The 22,117-nt window shown below is 48.9% G+C and overlaps 1 protein-coding gene across 1 annotated transcript; it reads left to right on the top strand.

The window, feature by feature from the left end:
- Positions 1–1,615: 1,615 nt before the first annotated feature.
- On the top strand, positions 1,616–20,905 carry LOC119922820 (olfactory receptor class A-like protein 1). The gene is given in 6 exon segments (XM_038742450.1): positions 1,616–1,653; positions 1,900–1,976; positions 14,286–14,376; positions 14,674–14,806; positions 19,914–20,415; positions 20,418–20,905. Coding segments are annotated over 6 exon segments (1,329 nt in total).
- Positions 20,906–22,117: the final 1,212 nt, after the last annotated feature.

The following is a 22,117-nucleotide window of genomic DNA, read 5'->3' on the forward strand; positions in this document are numbered from 1 at the left end:
CATACTTCACAATAAAGTGAGCTAATAACTGCATGAGGGATGTGCCTTCACTCAAAAAAATTTACCCTTTTGATCTTCTAAAGTGGTAGCTCCAACCACACTCTGAAGCTGTGGAGCTACACAAATTCTGTTAGTAATTCCTCTTCTCCCACATGCAATACATATTTCCACACAGACACATGGGTTCAGTCTATCCTTCCTGTCAAATGAAAATTGCCCTAGGTTTGCATCCTGGTTTTCCTCCGCAGGGAATTCCTCAACCGCCTCCGGAAACGAGCCACCCAGCCCAGCCTCCTCCCTTCCTCTTTTCTCTGGAGGCTTCTCTTGCCTGAGCCCAAATTTTTCTGGGCCTTGGAAACAGAGCCACCAGCCCCCAGAACATCACCACCTTTGGCGGGATCTGGGGACAGAATATGCTGGGGCCCCTCATATTTCTCCTTCTCCTCCGTCTTCTCCTTCGTCTCATCTTCCTCCTCCTCCTCTGTATTCTCCCCCTTCTCGTCTTCCTCCTCTGTCTTCTTCTCGTCTTCCTCCTCCTCCTCCGTATTCTCCACCTTCTCATCTTCCTTCTCCGTCTTCTCCTCCTTCTCCTCTTCCTCCTCCTCTGCATCTCCTCCTTCTCGTCTTCCTCCTCCGTCTTCTCCTTCTCCTCTTCCTCCTCCTTCTCCTCTTCCTCCTCCTCCGTATCCTCCTCCTTCTCGTCTTCCTCCTCCGTCTTCTTCTTCTTGTCTTCCTCCTCCTCCTTTGTCTTCTCCTTCTCGTCTTCTTCCTCCTCTTCTATCTCCTCCTCATCCTCTTCCACTATTCGGGCTAGATTTTGTAGAGCCCCGGCCATTATGATATATGTCCTATGCTCATAACTGTGCTGGTCAGAAGGACGAAGAATTAGGGACTTGAGACTTCTGGTCTCTTCCCTCCACTGCCCCAATCTCCAGCCTTAACTGCGCGGAATCTCTCTTTCAGCCCCTGCCCCCGGCTGGCCCAGAGACATACGATCTTTTCCCCTTCTGACTCGCCCCCATCTGACTCACCCCCATCTGACTCTCCTCTGTCCGAATTTTCCCCCAACTAATTCTCCTTAGATCTGACTCTCCTCCGCCTATCCCTTCCCCATCTGACTCTCCCACTTCTGACACCACCCCATATGACTCTCTCCTTTATCTCCTCTCCCGCATCTGATTCTCCCCCCTTCTGACTCTTCCCTCAACTGGTCTTACCACCCCCTGTCTGATCCTCTTCCATCTGACTCTTCAAACCTCTTACCTCCCCACGACTGACATTGCTACCCGCGTCTGATTCTCTCCCCCCATGGTCCTCTCCGCTGGACCTAACCCTTCCCTCAGGCAGACTCTCACCAGGATCCCCGTCAGCTCAGGGTACCCGGGAAGCCGGGGAAGAGATATACATACGGTTCTGTACATAGTGAATGATCAATTGAAGGAGAGGATGGGGACTGGAACCGGGCCCGGTCCTTCACTTGGACTTCCCCGTTCCCCCTCTCTTCCCCCCAGGTCCGGAGCACCTCCAGGCCTTGTCTCTTCCCTGGACTTACCGCTTTCCCTTCCGGCACTTGCAGAATCTCTGCTGGCTCCCGATCTTCCAGTACTGATCCACCATGGTTGTTCCAGTTAGAAACCTGCCGCGCGGGAAAACGTACCATCAGCAGGGATGGGTGGTGGCCCCTCGCTCTCTGCCACGTTTCTCCCTCCCCATGTTGTATCGGCCCCCGACAGGGCTGACCCTGTGTTCTGCATTATCATTTCCTTGCTCCCGATGTGTCTACCTCAGGTCTCTATCCCGCTGAAACTGTTAGACCGGAAGACCCCAAGGGGCGAGGACCGGGCCTGATTCCAAGTCGGGAATGCTCTCTCAGCGCTCATTTCGGTGTTCTTTCAACAGGAAGCGCTCCATCGATGTCCCCGCCTTGCCGCTCCTGCACAGGGAACACTACCCTTTGGACGGCAGACCCCAAAGAGGCCCGGAGCGAGACCCTCCCCCATCGCGCCAACCCAGAGACCCTACCCCGACACTGAGGCACCCATTTCCAGCCACTCCCCGGGACTCCCAGGCCCCGAAACATACTGGTGCTCCTCACCAGGGCCGGAACAGGTCCTGGACTCAGTGCTAGGCACGGAAAAGCCAATACACGCAAGTTTCCCAAAACCAAAATGGGTCCCGACTTGAGCCTAGTGGCAGCAGAGCTGCTCATTCCAATTTCTCAGAGAGACAGAGCCCGGAGGGGCGGGGTTGGAGGGAGAAGGTTCAGTTGCCATGCTTACCATTGTTGAAGGGCGTGGCTCAGTGGAAAGAGCACGGGCTTTGGAGTCAGAGGCCATGGATTCAAATCCCACCTCCGCCACTTTGTCAGCTGTATGACTTCGGGCAAGTCACTTCACTTCCCTAGACCTCAGTTGCCTTATCTGTAAAATGGGGATTAAGACTGTGAGTCCCACGTGGGACAACCTGATCACCTTGTAACCTCCTCAGCGCTTAGAACAGCGCTTTGCACATAGTAAGTGCTTAGTAAATGTCATTATTGTTATTATTATTGGTCAGGTGGGGGTGGGGCTTGTCATGAATGGGCGGGACATCACCTGACCTTGGGCCCTGAAATGTGGCTAAAGAGCCCGGCCCTGGGAGTCAGAGGACCTGGACTCTAATCGCGGCTCTGCCACTAGTGTTCCGTGTAAGCTTGGGCAAGTCACCTCACTTGTCTAGGCCTCAATTCCCTCATCTGTAAAATGGGATTAAACTGTGAACCCCATGTTGGTCAGGGACTGTGTCTGAATTTAGGGATCTTGCATCTATCCCAGTGCTCGGTAATAATGATGGTATTTGTTAAGCTTAATACAGTGGTTGGTGCACGGAACTGCTTAATAAATACAACAATCTTGTTATTATTATTATTATTATTATTGTTATTATTGTCGTATAATATACAATAATAATGACAATAAAGTGGTTGGGAACCAGAGGCCCAAAGGTTAGTGCAGCCTGGGGAGGGACCGCAAAAATCTCTTAGCCAGAATCTACATAGGGAATTTCCCCTTTCCCACCCTGACTCTTCCTTCCCTCCCCACTTCTCAGCTGCCTCCTCTACTCTGGAACCCGACCCGACCAGAGCACTGAACCACCGTTAACATGGTCATCACACCACCCTCTTTAGGATTTGGTAAGCGCTTACAGTGTGCCAAGCAATGCACTAAGCACTGGGGTAGATATAAAGGGGCTCACTGGTAAGGAGAAGGAAGGACATAATTTGAAATACCTCTTGACAGATAGGGAAGCTGAGGTACAGAGGCCTTAAGGAACGTATTCAAAGTCACTGAGTGGGCAAGTGACAGAGCTCGGATTAGAACTCCGGTCTCTTGACTCCCAGTTCTCTGTAATGTCCACTAGGCTGAGCTACTACTACTACTACTACTATTACCACTACTATTATGGTTAGTACTGCTTCTATTATTAATATATCTGCTTCTGTTTGCTACCCCTTTCGGTGAGGTGGACCATAGAGAAGACAAACACCGCAGCTTGCTCCAAGTCAGTCACCTTTAATCCCACTTCCTCCTGGGAGTGTTCAGCACAAGACTGCCTGCCTAGGCACAGAGGAGATCTTAGTCAAGGCGGCTGAGCGGTCTACATACTGAGCGCGGGCAGCTTACATGGGCAGGTTTTAACACATCCTTCCCTTTGCACGTGCTGTCCGTCAGATTCTGGTGCCTTTCATTGGCGGTTGAGAAGGAAGTTGGCATCCCTTGTTGTCCAGTGGTCTCTGTTTTTCGTTCTTAATCTCTCCTTCAACGGACCGTTGATCTCTGGCTTGTGGCCCGATCCGCCATTTTAGAGACATTTGGCCTTGGTGGGCGGAGGAGCCCCCTTTGTGTGCCGCAGAGCCACCTGGGACTGTGGAGGGAACAAGGAAGCCTGAATCTCCACCCCCCCACTCAGTAGAGCTCAACCCAGAACGCGGTTTGGAGTCAGAGAGGGGAAGGAACAGCAGACAAGTAGCAGAGGCGGGATTCATTACCTCCGAAGCCCATGCTCTTTCCACTAAGTCACGCTGCTTCACGCTGCTTTTGTGTTTCGACAAATAACCAGATACACGTTACCACTGTTGCTCCAATACATTATTCCACGGGTGTACAACTTTGTGTAGTTAGTTACATTTGCCAAATGGATATTCATTTTAACATGAGCCTGATAAATTTGTGTGGCCAACAATACCTTTCTCATTCACTGTGGATGCCGCATGGGAGGAGTAGGAGTTAATTAATTCATGTTAGTATTTGTTAAGCGCTTACTTGTGCCAAGCACAGTTCTAAGCACTGGAGTAGATACAGGGTAATCAGGTTATCCCACATGGGGCTCACAGTTTTAATCCCCATTTTACAGATGAGGGAACTGAAGCACAGAAAAATTAAGTGACTTACCCAAAGTCACACAGCAGATAAGTGGCGGAGCTGGGATTCGAATCCACGACCTCTGACTCCCAAGCCCGGGATCTTTCCATGATGGCTGATATATTGATCTTATAATGAATGCTAGCCATCTCCCATGATGCCATATCATTTCCCTGTAAATATGGGAGGACATGCCAGATTTACTGTTCACACCAGATATTTAGATCCCACATGATCCTAAGTAGGAGCGAGAACAGGTATTGAATCAAAATTTTGCAGTGGAAGGAACCGAGACACACATAATAATCATAATGATAGCGATCATGACATTTGTTAAATGCTTATTGTTTACCAGGCACTGTTCTAAGCACTGGGGTGGATCAGGTTACTGAGGTTAGACGCAGTCCCTACCCCATGTGAGGCTACCAGTCTCAATCCCCATTTTACCGATGAGGTAACTGAGGCACAGAGAATCAATCAATCGTATTTATTGAGCTCTTACTGTGTGCAGAGCACTGTACTAAGCGCTTGGGAAGTACAAGTTGGCAACTTATAGAGACAGTCCCTACCCAACAGTGGGCTCACAGTCTAGAAAGAGAAGTGAAGCGACTTACCCAAAGTCATGCAGCAGGCAAGTGGTGGAGCTGGGTTTAGAACCGAGGTCCTCTGACTCCTAGGCCCATGTTCTTTCCACTAAGGGACACTGCTTGCATAGTGGAAGCAATACATCTTGACCAGTCAGAAGGCTCCCAGAATGAAGAAATCCTATAACAAAGCTACCTTGACTGCTGAGTCGAAACTAGTGTTTTCCACCTCTTCTTGGCAGAATTGGGGAACAATGATGGAATTACTTCAGAAGCATTAAGAATCATTCAATCAATCAATGGTATTGATTGAGTGCTTACTATTTTCTATTTACTATTTTCTATTTACTAAGTAATTTACAATCTTATGTAACGATATGTACATAAGTGCTGTGGGGTTGGGGTGGGGTGAGCATCCAATGTAGAAAGAAACAGACGTTTCTTTTTTTAACTGTCAGTCGAATTGAAGGGGTGCATGTATGTCTTCAGGTCTCAGTGACATTGTAGGACACTCTCCCTCATGCTCTCTCCCTTTCTCTCTCTCTTTCAGTCGCACTTGAACTCACTCTCTCCCAAAATAGCCCTGCAGGAGCTATTAATGTCAGCCTTATTAATGTCTCGTAACCCTTCATCACGCCTTATTCATTCATTCATTCATTCATTCAATTGTGTTTATTGAGCGCTTACTGCGTGCAGAGCACTGTACTAAGCGCTTGGGAAGTACAAGTTGGCAACATATAGAGACGGTCCCTACCCAACAGTGGGCTCACAGTCTAGAAGGGGGAGACAGAGAGCAAAACAAAACATTTTAACAAAATAAAATAAATAGAATAAATATGTACAAGTAAAATAAATTAATAAATAGAGTAATAAATACGTACAAACACATATACATATATACAAGTGCTGTGGGGAAGGGAAGGAGGTAAGGCGGGGGCATGGAGAATGGGAGGAGGGGGAGAGGAAGGAGGGGGCTCAGTCTGGGAAGGCCTCCTGGAGGAGGTGAGCTCTCAGTAGGGCCTTGAAGGGAGGAAGAGAGCTAGCTTGGCTGATGGGCCGAGGGAGGGCATTCCAGGCCATTGGGATGACGTGGGCCGGGGGTCGACAGCGGGACAGGCGAGAACGAGGCACGTTGAGGAGGTTAGTGGCAGAGGAGCAGAGGGTGTGGTCTGGGCTGTAGAAGGAGAGAAGGGAGGTGTGGTAGGAGGGGGCAAGGTGATGGAGAGCCTTGAAGCCGAGAGTGAGGAGTTTCTGCCTGATGGGTAGGTTGATTGGTAGCCACTGGAGATTTTTGAGGAGCGGAGTAACATGCCCAGAGCGTTTCTGGACAAAGGCAATCCGGGCAGCGGGGTGAAGTATGGACAGAAGTGGGGAGAGATACGAGGATGGGAGATCGGAGAGGAGAATGATACAGTAATCCAGATGGGATAGGATGAGATCTTGAACGAGCCTTATCTGATTAAGTCCTCTTTTCTCTGACTCCCTTTCTTACAAGGGGGTAAAGAAAAGACTCAGATTCATCATTGCTACTGGTTTCCTAGAGCTGTAGATGTCAGCATTTGCTGTCAGGTAAGTTTACCACCTCCTTTATCTTGTTGGGACACAATGATGTGCGGACAGGTGGGAGCAAAATAAGAAATTTCCCAATCATTCGTTTGGTTATGCGGTGGCCCAGAAAGTATTTCAGATCCAAGGATGAAGGTCTAGGTACCTTCCAAGCTCCTTGAACGAGTCATCTACGCGCGCTGCCTCGAATTCCTCAACACCAACTCTCCTCGACCCCCTGCAGTCTGGCTTCCATTCCCTACATTCCACGGAAACTGCCCTCTTGAAGGTCACCAATGACCTCCTGCTTGCCAAATCTAACGGCTCATACTCTACCCTAATCCTCCTCGACCTCTCAGTTGCCGTCGGCACTGTGGACCACCCCCTTCTCCTCAACACACTATCCAACTTTGGCTTCACAGACTCCGTCCTCTCCTGGTTCTTCTCTTATCTCTCCGGTCGTTCATTCTCAGTCTCTTTTGCAGGCTCCTCCTCCCCCTCGCATCCCCTTCCTGTATGGGTTCCTCAAGGGTCAGTTCTCGGTCCCCTTCTGTTCTCGATCTACACTCACTCCCTTGGTGACCTCATTCGCTCCCACGGCTTCAACTATAATCTCTACGCTCATGACACCCAGATCTACATCTCTGCCCCTGCTCTCTCCCCCTCCTTCCAGGCTCGCATCTCCTCCTGTCTTCAGGACATCTCCATCTGGATGTCTGCCCTCCACCTAAAACTCAACATGTCGAAGACTCAACTCCTTGTCTTTTCTCCCAAACCCTGACCTCTCCCTGACTTTCCCATCACTGCTTACGGCACTACCATCCTTCCTATCTCACAAGCCCGCAACCTTGGTGTCATCCTCAACTCCGCTCTCTCGTTCGCCCCTCACACCCAAGCCGTCACCAAAACCTGCCGGTCTCAGCTCCACAACATTGCCAAGATCCTCCCTTTCCTCTCCATCCAAACCGCTACCCTGCTCGTTCGTCCTATCCTGTCTGGACCACTGTATCAGCCTTCTCTCCGATCTCCCATCCTCTTGTCTCTCCCCACTTCAATCCATACTTCACGCCGCTGCCCGGATTGTCTTTGTCCAGAAACGTCCTGGGCATGTTACTCCGCTCCTCAAAAATCTCCAGTGGCTACCAATCAACCTGCGCATCAGGCAGAAACTCCTCACTCTCGGCTTCAAGGCTGTTCATCACCTCACCCCCTCCTACCTCACCTCCCTTCTATCCTTCTCCAGCCCAGCCCGCACTTTCCGCTCCTCTGCCGCTAATCTCCTCACCATGCCTCGTTCTCGCCTGTCCCGCCGTCGATCCCCAGTCCATGTCATCCCCCTGGTCTGGAATGCCCTCCCTCCCAACGTTCACCAAGCTAGCACTCTTCCTCCCTTCAAGGTTCTACTGAGAGTTCACCTCCTCCAGGAGACCTTCCCAGATTGAGCCCCCTCCTTCCTCTCCCCCTCCTGACCATCTCTTCCCTCCTCGTCTTACCTCCTTCCCTTCCCCACAGCACCTGTATATTTGTATATATGTTTGTACGTATTTATTACTCTATTTATTTATTTATTTTGCTTGTACGTATCTGTTCTATTTATTTGATTTTATTAATATCTTTTGTTTGTTCTCTGACGTCCCCTTCTAGACTGTGAGCCCACTGTTGGGTAGGGACAGTCTCTATATTTTGCCAACTTGTACTTCCCATGCACTTAGTACAGTGCTCTGCACACAGTAAGCGCTCAATAAAAGCGATTGATCGATTGATTGATTGATTGAGGGACACATGAGTCCATAAGAAGAGCCATCATTGAAATAAATGATTGCCCATACAACCCAGATTTATGTCTCTGGGTTATTGTTGTTGTTGTTCGGGATTGGGTTTTTCTATGGTATTCCATTAATCTCTCATTCAGTCATATTTAATGAGAGCTTTTAGGTGCAGAGCGCTTTGTTGAGCACTTACTTCGTTCCAGGCACTGTACTAAGCACTGGGTACAACATGGGTGCGCAGTATTAATCCCCATTTTACAGATGAGGCAACTGAGACTCAGTGAAGTGAGGTGACTTCCCAAGGTCATAAAGCAGATAGGTGGTGGAGCTGGGATTAGAACCCAGATCATCTGAATCCCAGGCCCATGGTCTTTCCACTAAACCACATCACTTCCACCAGATGTAGCAACAAGAGGCTTTGGGGAACAATAGGAATGTGGACTTCCTGGACTCTATCCTGCACTGTGGGGGAGTGGAAGAGGCACGGTCTGGTGGAATGTCTGAACCTAGGAGTCAGAAGAACTTTGTTCTAATCCCAACTCTACCATTTATCTGATGTTTGATCTTGGACAAGTCATTCAAATTCTCTGTGCTTCAGTTTCCTCATCTGTACGATGGGGATTCAGTGCGTGTCCTTTTCCCTTCTTAAACTATGAACCCAGGTGGAACAGGGACTGTTTGACCTGATTAACGTTTATCTAAATGCTTGACACTCAGTAAACACTTAACAAAAACCATAATTTGTATTATTATTATGTACTGAGCAATTCTGGAGCGGGGGGCCGGGGGGAAGGCCTACTCTTCTTTGGCTAGTCCCCATAGGTAGGGAGACCTGCTATACAGAAGTGTCTTCAAGGCTGATGTCTGGTTAAGCATTTTTTAGTGGTATTAAGCACTTACTATCTGTCAAGCATTGTGCTAAATCCTGGGGTAGATACAAGTTAATCAGGTTGGACACAGTCTCTGTCCCACATGGGGCTCACAGCCTTAGTAGGAGGGAGTGCAGGTATTGAATCTCCATTTTGCAGGTGAGGGAGCTGAGGTACAAAGAAGCTAAATGACATGTCCAAGGTGACACAGCAGCCAAGTGATGGAGCTGGGATTAGAATCCAGGTTCTCTGACTCCCAGGACCTATTATCATCATCAATCGTATTTATTGAGCGCTTACTGTGTGCAGAGCACTGTACTAAGCCCTTGGGAAGTACAAGTTGGCAACATATAGAGACAGTCCCTACCCAACAGTGGGCTCACAGTCTAAAAGGGGGAGACAGAGAACAAAACCAAACATACCAAGAAAATAAAATAAATAGAATAGGTATGTACAAGTAAAATACATAAATAAATAAATAGAGAAATAAATATGTACAAACATATATACAGGTACTGTGGGGAAGGGAAGGAGGTAAGATGGAGGGATGCAGAGGGGGACGAGGGGGAGAGGAAGGAAGGGGCTCAGTCTGGGAAGGCCTCCTGGAGGAGGTGAGCTCTCAGTAGGGCTTCGAAGGGAGGAAGAGAGCTAGTTTGGCGAATGGGCAGAGGGAGGGCATTCCAGGCCCGGGGGAGGAAGTGGGCCGAGGGTCGATGGCGGGACTGGCGAAAACGAGGTATGGTGAGGAGATTAGCAGCAGAGGAGTGGAGGGTGCAGGCTGGGCTGTAGTAGGAGAGAGGGAGGTGAGGTAGGATGGGGCGAGGTGATGGACAGCCTTGAAGCCCAGGGTGAGGAGTTTCTGCCTGATGCGCAGATTGATTGGTAGCCACTGGAGACTTTTGAGGAGGGGAGTAACATGCCCAAAGCGTTTCTGGACAAAGACAATTCGGGCAGCAGCATGAAGTATTGATTGAAGTGGGGAGAGACACGAGGATGGGAGATCAGAGAGAAGGCTGATGCAGTAGTCCAGACGGGATAGGATGAGAGCTTGAATGAGCAGGGTAGCGGTATGGATGGAGAGGAAAGGGCAGATCTTGGCAATGTTGCGGAGCTGAGACCGGCAGGTTTTGGTGACGGCATGGATGTGAGGGGGTGAATGAGAGAGCGGAGTCGAGGATGACACCAAGGTTGCGGGCCTTGGAGATGGGAAGGATGGTAGTGCCGTCAACAGAGATGGGAAAGTCATGGAGAGGGCAGGGTTTGGGAGGAAAGACAAGGAGTTCAGTCTTGGACATGCTGCTTCTCAATGCTGAACTAGATGTTAGGGAAGTTCGAATGACAAATATGGTAGAAGACAGAGGTGAAGTTGCTTCACCCTCCTGAGCTGCTAGAGGAGCGTAAGAGTTAATATGTAGTTACTGGGTACCCCTGAGAGAGCCTAAAGTTGCTGCTCAATGCTAATTGCTTTCTTTGTTCAGGACCCTAACAGACATGCTCAGAACTGTTTGTTCCAGGGAAGACCCCTTGTGCTACAAGACTCTCCACGAGTTTCCTAGGAATTCTAGTAGTTTAGAGGTGCAGCATGGCTTAATGGAAAGAGTATGGGCCGGGGGGACAGAGGGCTTGGGTTCTAATCCATATGATTGCTGTATAATCTTAAGCAAGTCACTTCACTTCTCTGTGCCACAGTATGCTCATCTGCAAAAGTGGGAATTCAATGCCTGTTCTCCCTCCTATTAGTCTGTAAGCCACATGGGGAGCAGGGACTGTGTCTACTATGATTACCATGGTTCTTCCCCAGGGCTTAAAACAGTGCTTAACAAATAGTAAAATTATTTATCTCTAGTTATCTGACCTATTCTGGGTAGTCTTTGAGGGTCCTGCTCACATTTGTTTGCTGTTTCACAGCAAAAGTGAAAAGATCTTTCTCTACATTGCACACATATGGACCATAGACCCATGGTGGGGAGGGAATGTGTTCTCCAATTTTGTTATATTGTACTCCCCCAATCACAGAGTATAGTGCTCTGTGCATGGTAAGTGTTCAATAATACCATTAAATAAATGATTGAATGAACACGCTCTCTGCCCATGAAGATCTTACACTCTAATTGACAAGACAGACATAAACATCTTTAGAACTAGGGCAGTAAAAATCAACGATTGGATGTACAATCAATCCATGGTGTTTATTGAATACTTCCTGTGTGCAGAGCACTGTACCAAGTTCTTGGGAACCTGGCCTGGGGCTGGAGTTGGTGCTAGGTGTTGGGGCCAACGCTACTAAGGTCAAAGGTTTTTGAGGGGGAGAGTCACCATAGAAAGATGGGAGGTGGTGGGAGTGACAGGGTGGGGAGGCAAACAGGATGAATTGGTTTGGCTTTGAAGACCCACACTCTTCAGATAAGGGGAACAAATAATAATGATAAATGAGGTTTTTGTCAGGCACTTACTCTGTGCCAATCACAGTAATAATAATAATAATAATGAATAATTATCACTGTAATAATAAGAATAATCCAAAATCAATTATCCCAAATTTTCCCCTTTATATCTTAGTAATACCACAGTTTGTAACCCAGAACATTTCTTTACACCAAATTTCCATTTACCCATTCATTCAAAATTATGATGGAAAGGAACACGTAAGTTTTCTTTACATTCCTTTTTTTTTCGTTACACATGGTTCCACAGTGAACATAATAAGACAAATTAGCAAAATCTACATAGTTAACACAGTAGAATCTCCGACACAGTATTTGAAGTACCATTCAACAGGCAAAACTATCACCTGTTTTGCATTTTCACGCTCAAACAATTGAGAATTCACTTTTCCCTTAACGAGATCCATACTTCAAAATAAAGTGAGCTGATCCCTGTTTGAGGTAGGCGCCTTCACTCAAATAAATTTTCCCTTTTGATCTTCTAAAGTGGTAGCTCCAACCACACTCTCAAACTGTGGAGCTACGCAATTTCCGGTAGGAATTCATCTCCTCCTCCACGCAGTACATATTTCCACACAGACAGACGGGTTCAGTCTATCCTTCCTGTCAAATGACAATTGCCCTAGGTTTGCACCCTGGAATTCATCGGCAGGGAATTCCTCATCCACCTCCGGGCACGGGCCACGCAGCCCAGCCTCCCCTCGTCCTCTTTTCTCTGGAGGCCTCTCCTGCCCTGGGCCAAATTTTTCTGGGCTTTTGGAACAGAGCCCCCAGCCAGCATAACACCACCACCTGAGGCGGGCTCTGGGGAACGTACATGCTGGAGCCCCTCATATTTCTCCTCCTCCTTCTCATCTTCCTCCTCCTCCTCCGTCTTCTCCTTCTCATCTTCCTTCTCCTTCTCGTCTTCCTCCTCCTCCTCTGCCTTCTCCTCCTTCCTGTCTTCCTTGTCCTCCTCTGTCTTCTCCCTCCTATTCTGTCTTCTCCTCTTAGTCTTTCTCCTCCTAGTCTTTCTCCTCCTTGTCTTCCTCCTCCTCTATCTTCCCCTCCTCCTCTGTCTTCTCCTCCTCATCTTCTTCCTCCTTTTCGTCTTCCCCCTCCTTCTCTGTCTTCTCCTCATTCTCGTCTTCCTCTTCCTCCTCAGTCTTAACCTCCTTCTCGTCGTCCTCCTCCTCCTCTTCTGTCTTCTCCTTCTCTACTTCCTCCTTATATTCTATCTTCTTCTCCTCGTCAACTGTTCCGGCTAAGTTTTATAGAGCACCGTCCACTATGGGGTATGCCCTGTGCTCGTAACTGTGGTGGTCAGAAGGATGAAGAATTAGGGACTGGGGACTCCTGGCATCCTCCCTCCACTGCCCCCATCTCCAGCCTGACCTGGGCGGAGTCTCTCTTTCAGCCCCCATCCCTGGCTGGCCCAGAGACATATCTGACCACTCCTCGGCCCCCGACCGCCGCCTCCTAGTAGGGAGCCTTGTCCTGCCCTTCCTCTTTCCCCGTACCCAACCCCTTCCCCAGAGCCCCTCCACCCTCTCTCTGACCCTATTACTCCCTGGGGCTCTGCCAGGCTCCTTGTCTGACTCTCTCCGGTCTGATTCTTCCTTCTTCTGATTCTCCCACATTTGACTTTCACTTGTCTGATCCTTCCCCTGGCTGACTCTCCCGGGTTCGACTCTCTCTCCGTCTTCTCTCCCTTCCATTTAATTCTCTAGTGTGACTCTTCCCATATGCTCTCCCTCATATGACCTTTTCCCCTTCAGACTCGTCCCCATCTGACTCTCTCTTATCTGAACTTTCCCCCCAACTGATTTTCCTGAGATCTGACTCTCCCTCTTCTGACTCGCCCCCCCCGCCCGCCAGTATGACTCGACCCTCGTCTGACTCTCCTCCATCTAACCCTTCTACATCCGGCTCAGATCCTTCCACATCCTTCCCCAGACTGAGCCCTCTCCTCCCCAGGCTGAGCCTCCTCCTTCCTCTCCCCCTCCTCCTCCTCCCCACCCCCCCCGCCTTACCTCCTTCTCCTCCGTACAGCATCTGTATATATGTATATATGTTTGTACATATTTATAACTCTATTTATGTATTTTACTTGTACCTATTTATTCTGTTTATTTTATTTTATTAATATGTTTTGTTTTGTTGTCTGTTTCCCCCTTCTAGACTGTGAGCCCGCTGTTGGCTACGGACCGTCTCTATATGTTGCCAACTTGTACTTCCCCAGAGCTTAGTACAGTGCTCTGCACACAGTAAGCACTCAAAGAATACAACTGAATGAATGAATGACTCTCCCCCTTGTGACATCACCCCATAAGACACTCACCTTACTTCCTCTCCCTGGTCTGATTCTCCCCCTTCTGACTCTTCCATCAACTGGTCTTGTCACCCCCTGTCTGATCCTCCTCCACCTGACTCGCCAAACCTCTGACCACCCCACGACTGACATTGCTCCCGCCTCTGATTCCCTCCCCTCATCATCCTCTCCACTGGGCCTAACACTTCCCGCCGGCTGACTCTCCCCAGGATCCCCGTCAGCTCAGGGTACCCGGGGAGCCGGGGAAGAGATCAGCATACGGCTCTGTATATAGTGAATGATCAATTGAAGGAGAGGATGGGGGGCCGGGACCTGGCCCAGTCCTTCACTTGGACTCCCCTCTTTCTCCTCCTTTCCTCCCAGGTCCGGAGCACCTCCAGGCCTTGTCTCTTCCCTGGACTTACCGCCTTTCCTTCTGGCACTTGGAGAATCTCTGCTGGCACCGGATCTTCCAGTACTGATCCACCGTGGGTATTCCAGGAAGACACCTGCCGCGCGGGAAAACGTACCATCAGTGGGGATGGGCGGTAGCCCTATGGTCTCCGCCACGTTTCTCCTTCCCCATGTTGTATCGGCCCCCGCCAGGGCTGCCCTTGTGTTCTCCTTTATCATTTCCTTGCTCCCGATGTGTTTACCCCAGGCCTCTCCCCCGCTGAAATTGTCAGACCGGAAGACCCCAAGGGGCGAGGACCGGGCCTGATTACAAGTCGGGGGTACTCACCCGGCGCTAATTTCAGTGTTCTTTCAACAGGAAGTGCCCCATCGATGTCATCCCCGCCTTGCCGCTCCTGCACAGGGAACACTGCCTTTTAGACGGCAGACCCCAAAGAGGCCCGGAGCGAGACCCTCCCCCATCCCGCCAACCCAGGGACCCTACCCCGAGAGTGAGGCCCCCATTTTCAGCCACTCCCAGGGACACCCCTCCCGCCCGCAAACACATTGACGCTCCTCACCAGGGACGGGACGGGTCCTGGACTCGGTGTTAGGCACGAAAAAATCAATACACGCAGGTTTAACGAAAACAAAATGGGTCCCAACTTGAGCCTAGTAGCAGCAGACCTGCTCGTTCAGTTTTCTCGGACAGACATAGCCCAGAGGGGCGGGGTCGGAAAGAGGGGGTTCACTTGACATGAGTACAATTATTGAAGGGCGTGGCTCAGTGGAAAGAGCCCGGGCTTTGGGGTCATAGGCCATGGGTTCGAATCCCATCTCCGCCACTTCTCAGCTGTGTGACTTTGGGGAAATCACTTCACTTCTCTGGGACTCCGTTACCTCATCTGTAAAATGGGAATTACGACTGTGAGTCCCACGTGCGACAAACCCCATCACCTTATAACCTCCCCAGCGCTTAGAACAGCGATTTGCACATAGTACATGCTTAATAAATGTCATTATTATCATTATTACTGGTCAGTTGGGGGCGGGGCTGGTCATGAATGGACAGGACATCACCTGACCTTGGGCCCTGAAATGTGGCTAAAGAGCCCGGCCCTGGGATTCAGAGGACCTGGACTATAATCGCGGCTCTGCCACTGTTGTGCTGTGTGAGCTTGGGCTAGTCACCCCACTTGTCTAGGCCTCAATTCCCTCATCTGTAAAATGGGGATTAAACTGTGAACCCCATGTTGGTCAGGGACTGTGTCTGAATTTTTGGATCTTGCACCTACCTCAGTGCTCAGTAATAATGATGATATTTGTTAAGCTTGATAAAGTGGTTGGTGCACAGAAATGCTTAATAAGCACCACAATCAGCATTGTTATTATTATTCTTTTGTCATAATATAAAATGATAACAATAACAATAAAATGGTTGGGAATCAGAGGCCGAAAGGTTAGCCCAGCCTGGGGAGGGACCGCAGAAATATCTTAGCCAGAATCTACATTGGGAATTTCCCCTTTCCCACCCGGACTCTCCCTTCCCTCCCCACTTTTCATCTGCCTCCTCTACTCTGGAACCCGATCAGATGAGCGCACTGAACCACCACTAACATGGTCATCACAACACCCTCTTTAGGATTTGGTAAACGCTTACAGTGTGCTAAGCAATGCACTAAGCACTGGGATAGCTACAGAGGGGCTCACTGGTAAGGAGAAGGAAGGGCAACATTTGAAATCCCTCTTGACAGATGGAAGCTGAGGTACAGAGGCCTTAAGGAACGTATTCAAAGTCACTGAGTGGACAAGTGACAGAGCTCAGATTAGAACTTTCTCTTATGAAATCTCTCGCTCCGTCCCTTCTCCCCTCCTTAACTTCTATCTTCAACCGCTCACTCTCCACTCGTTCCTTCTCTTCTGCCTTCAAAAATGCCCACGTCTCTCCCATCCTATAAAAACCCTCTCTTGTCCCCACCTCACCTTATAGTTATCGCCTTATCTCCCTCCTACCATTCCTTTCCAAACTCCTTGAACGAGTTCCACGGACACTACCCTCTCAAAGGTCACCAATGACCTCCTGCTTGCCAAATCCAACGGCTCAAACTCAATCCTCATCCTCCTCGACCTGTCAGCTGCCTTCGACACTGTGGACCACCCTCTTCACGTGAACACACTATTCAACCTTGGCTTCACAGACTCCGTCCTCTCCTGGTTCTCCTCTTATCTCTCCAGCCATTCATTCTCAGTCTCTTTTGCGGACTCCTCCTCTCCCTCCCATCCCCTTACTGCGGGGGTTCCTCAAGGGTCAGTTCTCGGTCCCCTTCTGTTCTCTATCTACACTCACTCCCTCGGTGAACTCATTCGCTCCCACGGCTTCAACTATCATCTCTTTCGCTGATGACACCGAAATCTACATCTCTGCCCCTGCTCTCTCTCCCTCCCTCCAGGCTCGCATCTCCTCCTGCGTTCAGGACATCTCCACCTGGATGTCTGCCCGCCATCTAAAACTCAACATGTCCAAGACTGAACTCTATATCTTCCCTCCCAAACCCTGCCCTCTCCCTGACTTTCCCATCACTGTTGACGGCACTACCATCCTTCCCGTCTCAAGCCCGCAACCTTGGTGTCATCCTCGACTCTGTTCTCTCGTTCACCCCTCACATCCAATCCGTCACCAAAACCTGCCGGTTTCACCTCCACAACATTGTCAAGATCCGCCCTTTCCTCTCCATCAAAACCGGTACCCTGCTCTTTCAATTTCTCATCCTATCCCAACTGGATTACTGCATCAGCCTCCTCTCCGATCTCTCATCCTCCTGCCTCTCCCCACTTCAATCCATACTTCACGCCGCTGCCCAGATCGTCTTTGTGCAGAAACGCTCTGGGCATGTTACTCCCCTCCTCACAAATCTCCAGTGGCTACCAATCAACCTACGCATCAGGCAAAAACTCCGCACCCTCGGCTTCAAGGCTCTCCATCACCTCACCCCCTCCCACCTCACCTCCCTTCTCTCCTTTTCCAGCCCAGCCCGCACCCTCCGCTCCTCTGCCGCTAATCTCCTCACTGTGCCTCCTTCTCGCCTGTCCCGCCGTCGACCCCCGGCCCATATCCTCCCCCTGTCCCGGAATGCCCTCCCTCTGCACATCCGCCAAGCTAGGTCTCTTTCTCCCTTCAAAGCCCTACTGAGAGCTCACCTTCTCCAGGAGGCCTTCCCAGATTGAGCTCTCTCCTACCTCTCTCCTTCCCCCTCCCCCCCCGCCTTACCTCCTTCCCCTGCCCACAGCACCTGCATATATGTATGTACGTCTTTATTACTCTATTTATTTTATTTGTACATATTTATTCTATTCATTTCATTTTGTTAATATATTTTGTTTTGTTGTCTGTCTCCCTCTTCTAGACTGTGAGCCTGCTGTTGGGTAGGGACAGACCATCTCTATATGTTGCCAACTTGTACTTCCCAAGCGCTTAGTACAGTGCTCGGCACACAGTAAGCGCTCAATAAATACGATTGAATGAATGAATGAATGAACCCCTGTCTCCTGACTGCCAGTTCTCTGTAATGTCCACCAGGCTAAGCTACTACAACTATTACTATTACCACTACTACTGTGGTTCCTACTGCTTCTATTATTAGTATATCTGTTACTGTTTGCTACCCCTCTCTGTGGGGTGTAGCATAGAGAAGCCTGCCTAGGCACATAGCAAATCTCAGACAAACCGGCTGAACAGTCTACATACTGAGTGCGGGCGGTTTACACGGGCGGGGTTTAAACACACCCTTCCCTTTGCACGTGCTGTCCATCAGTTTCCAGGGCCTTTCATTGGCGGTTGAGCACGAAGTTAGCATCCCTTGTTCTCCAATGGTTTCTGTTTTTCGTTCTTAATCCCGCCTTCAACGGAGCGTTAATCTCTGGTTCGTGGCCCGATCCGCCATTTTAAAGCCATGTGGCCTGAGTTGGTGGAGGAGTCCTCTCCTTGCGCTTCGGTGCCACCTTGGACCTTGGAGGGAATAAGGCAGCCTGAATCTCCCTCCCCGCCCCTCAGTAGAGCTCAACCCAGACCGTGGTTTGGAGTCACGGGGTGAGGGGGACGGAACAGCAGACAAGTGACAGAGGCAGGATTAGAACCCATTACCTCTCACTCCCAAACTCGTGCTCTTTCCACTAAGCCACGCTGCTTCATGCTGCTTTTGCATTTCGACAAGTAACCGTATACACTTAACTACTGTTGTCCCAATACATTATTCCACGGGTGTACAACTTTGTGTTATTAGATAGTTACATTTGCCAAGTGGATATTCATTTTAACATGAGCCTGACAAATTTGTGTGGCCAACAATACCTTTCTCATTCACTGTGAATGCCGCATTGGAGGAGGAGGAGTTAATTAATTCATGTTAGTATTTGTTAAGCGCTTACTCTGTGCCAAGCACAGTTCTAAGCACTGGAGTAGGTACAGGGTAATCAGGTTGTCCCACATGGGGCTCACAGTTTTAATCCCCATTTTACAGATGAGGGAACTAAAGCACAGAGAAGTTAAGTGACTTACCCAAAGTCACACAGCTGCTAAGTGGTGGAGCTGGGATTCGAACCCACGACCTCTGACTCCCAAGCCCGGGCTCTTTCCATGACGGCTGATATATTGATCTTATAATGAATGCTAGCCATCTCCCATGATGACATATCATTTCCCTGTATATATGAGAAGACATGCCAGATTTACTGTTCACACCAGATAATTAGATCCCACATGAGTCTAAGTAGGAGGGAGAACAGGTATTGAATCGAGGTTTTGCAGTGGAGGGAACCGAGACACACATAATAATCATAATGATAGCGATCGTGACATTTGTTAAATGCTTACTGTGTACCAGCCACTGTTCTAAGCACTGGGCTGGATCAGGGTAATGAGGTTAGACGCAGTCCCTACCCCACGTGGGGCTCCCAGTCTCAATCCCCATTTGATCGATGAGGTAACTGAGGCACAGAGAAGTGAAGCGATTTACCCAAAGTCATGCAGCAGGCAAGTGGTGGAGCTGGGTTTAGAACCGAGGTCCTCTGACTCCTAGGCCCATGTTCTTTCCAGTAAGGGACACTGCTTGCATAGTGGAAGCAATACCTCTTGACCAGTCAGAAGGCTCCCAGAATGAAGAAATCCTATAACAAAGCTGCCTTGACTGCTGAGCCGGAACTAGTGTTTTCCACCTCTTCTTGGCAGAGTTGGGGAACAATGACGGAATTACTTCAGAAGCATTAAGAATCATTCAATCAATCAATGGTATTAAATGAGTGCTTACTATTTTCAGAGCCCTGTATTAAGCATTTAGGAGAGTATTATACAACAGAATTAGCAGATAGGTTCACAACCTGAAACGAATTTAAAGCCTAGATGGGGACACTGACTAAATGGATAATTTACAATATACAGTTTAAAGATATTTACTTAAGTGCTGTAGGGTTGTGTTGGGGTGAGCATCCAATGTCGAAAGAAGCAAGGACATTTCTTTTCTTTTTTGAACTGTGAGTCGAAATGAAAGGGTGCATGTATGCCTTTAGGTCTCAGTGACATTGTAGGACACTCGCCCTCATGCTATCTCTCTTTCTCTCTTTCAGTCTCACTTGAACTCACTCTCTCCCAAAATAACCCCGCAGGAGGTCTTCTCTAATTCCATCGGAAAATTTTGGCAAATGGACATCACCTTTGGGATTGTAATTCTAACACAGGTTGGCATTGGGTTTTCAGCAAATGGATTCGTCTTCCTGTTTTATATCCACATTATCTGTGCCAAAACCCAACTGAGCTCCTCTGACTCCATCCTTGTTCACCTGACCTTGGCCAACACCATCGTCCTTCTCACTGGGGGAGTCCTAAATCCTCTGGAAGTTTGGAGCCTGGGAAATTTCCTAGATGACATGGGATGCAAAATGGTCATGTACTTCTACCGAGTGGCCCGTGGACTGTCCATCTGCAGCACGTGCCTCCTGCGCGTCTATCAGGCTGTCACCATCAGCCCAAGAACCCACCGATGGGATAGACTTAAGGCTAAGTTACCCAACTTCGTCCTTTTCTCCTGCCTCATCCTCTGGATCTTCAATCCCCTCTTTGATTTTGGTGAGTGATGAACATGAGAGGTCCCTGGAATGGCTCCAATGTAAGAATCATGCTGGATTTTAAATATTGCACAGAGGTCCCTGTCAGTGTGACAACCAAATTGATAAATGCAGTTGTGGTCAGTACCTGGGATCTGTTGTTCATGGGCTTCATGAGCGTGGCCAGTTGCTTCACGGTGTCCATCTTGCACAGAATCCATCGGCAGGTCCGCCACCTCCACGGGCCCAGACGTCCACCGAAAGTGATGCCCGAGGTCAGGGCAGCCAAGTGGGTTCTTGTCCTTGTAGTGCTCTACGTCCTGTTGTATGGACGACAGACCATCATGTTCAGTGTTTTGCTAAACAGGAAAGAGAATTCTCCATGGCTGATGAATAGCCATGTGGCTTTTTCCCTGACCTTCTCAGCTGTGAGTCCATTCTTAATGATATCCAGTGACCGGAGAATAAGAACACTGTGGAAAAGAGAATCTCCTCTTTCCAACAAGGCTCCCTAGGGAAGCTACATGCTTTCCCATTCTGTCTCTGGGAAGATTAGAGAGAGGCAATTGCAATCTGGAAAGGTCCAGAGGTGACCTACATGATCAGAATCACCTCTCTGTCTGGCACAGTGCCCTCTAGTGAAACAACCAATAGATGGCATGTCCGACTCCATGACCCTTTCCATCACCTTCAGTTATGAACCAGACTCAATGGGAAATGGCACGACCTGATCATAGACAATGAATTTCTGGAACACTGTCAGTCTTCTCACAAAGCTTTCTCTGATAAATAACAAACATTTGCTTGTGTTCATCTGTGACTTGGGCAAGTCACTTCACTTCTCTGCACCTCAGTTACCTCATCTGTAACTGAGAGGTTAAGTGACTGTCCCACAGCCCCACAGCAGAATAGTGGCAGAGCCGGGATTAGGACTCATGTCCTCTGATTGTCTGGCCTACGCTCATTCCACTAGGATAAGTTAGTGGGTAATTATGTTACATAAATGAGGGGGTCATTTAGTTAGCTGTAGATCATGGTTGGGTAGATATCTCCTCACTTGATTTAAGGTTATCTTCCTCCAGTGCACTATTCTCTTCTTGGTACCTTCTATGCTAAATGCTAAGGGCTCCTTAGGGCACAGATCAATAATCCATAACAAGTAACTGTCATGGTGCTATGTTAAAATATTTTACAAAGTAAACCCCATTTACCATCTCATAAACAGAAGTGACTGTGTAATTAGAGAAGCAGCGTGGCTCAGTGGAAAGAGCCCGGGCTTTGGAGTCAGAGGTCATGGGTTCAAATCCCAGCTCTGCCAATTGTCAACTCTGTGACTTTGGTCAAGGCACTTAACTTCTCTGTGCCTTAGTTACCTCATCTTTAAAATGGGGATTAAGACTGTGAGCCCCCCGTGGGACAACCTGATCATCTTGTAACCTCCCCAGTGCTTAGAACAGTGCTTTGCACGTAGTAAGCGCTTAATAAATGCCATCATTAATTTACGTATGGGAAGCTGAAAAAATTGGTAAGATTCTGTCTCACGGGGAAGTAGGAATAGGATTTCTAAATCCCATCCCCTCCAAGATGCCTTTCCTGACTGAATATTGATTTCCTCTTCTCCTGTCCCCTTTTTCATCACCCTCAAATTTGGATTTGCAGTGCTATTCTCCTCATCGTCAACCCCACAGCACTTAAGTATAGATCCATAATTTATTTGTTTGTATCAG

This window comes from Tachyglossus aculeatus, unplaced genomic scaffold, assembly GCF_015852505.1.
Source record: "Tachyglossus aculeatus isolate mTacAcu1 unplaced genomic scaffold, mTacAcu1.pri scaffold_125_arrow_ctg1, whole genome shotgun sequence".
NCBI lineage: Eukaryota > Metazoa > Chordata > Mammalia > Monotremata > Tachyglossidae > Tachyglossus > Tachyglossus aculeatus.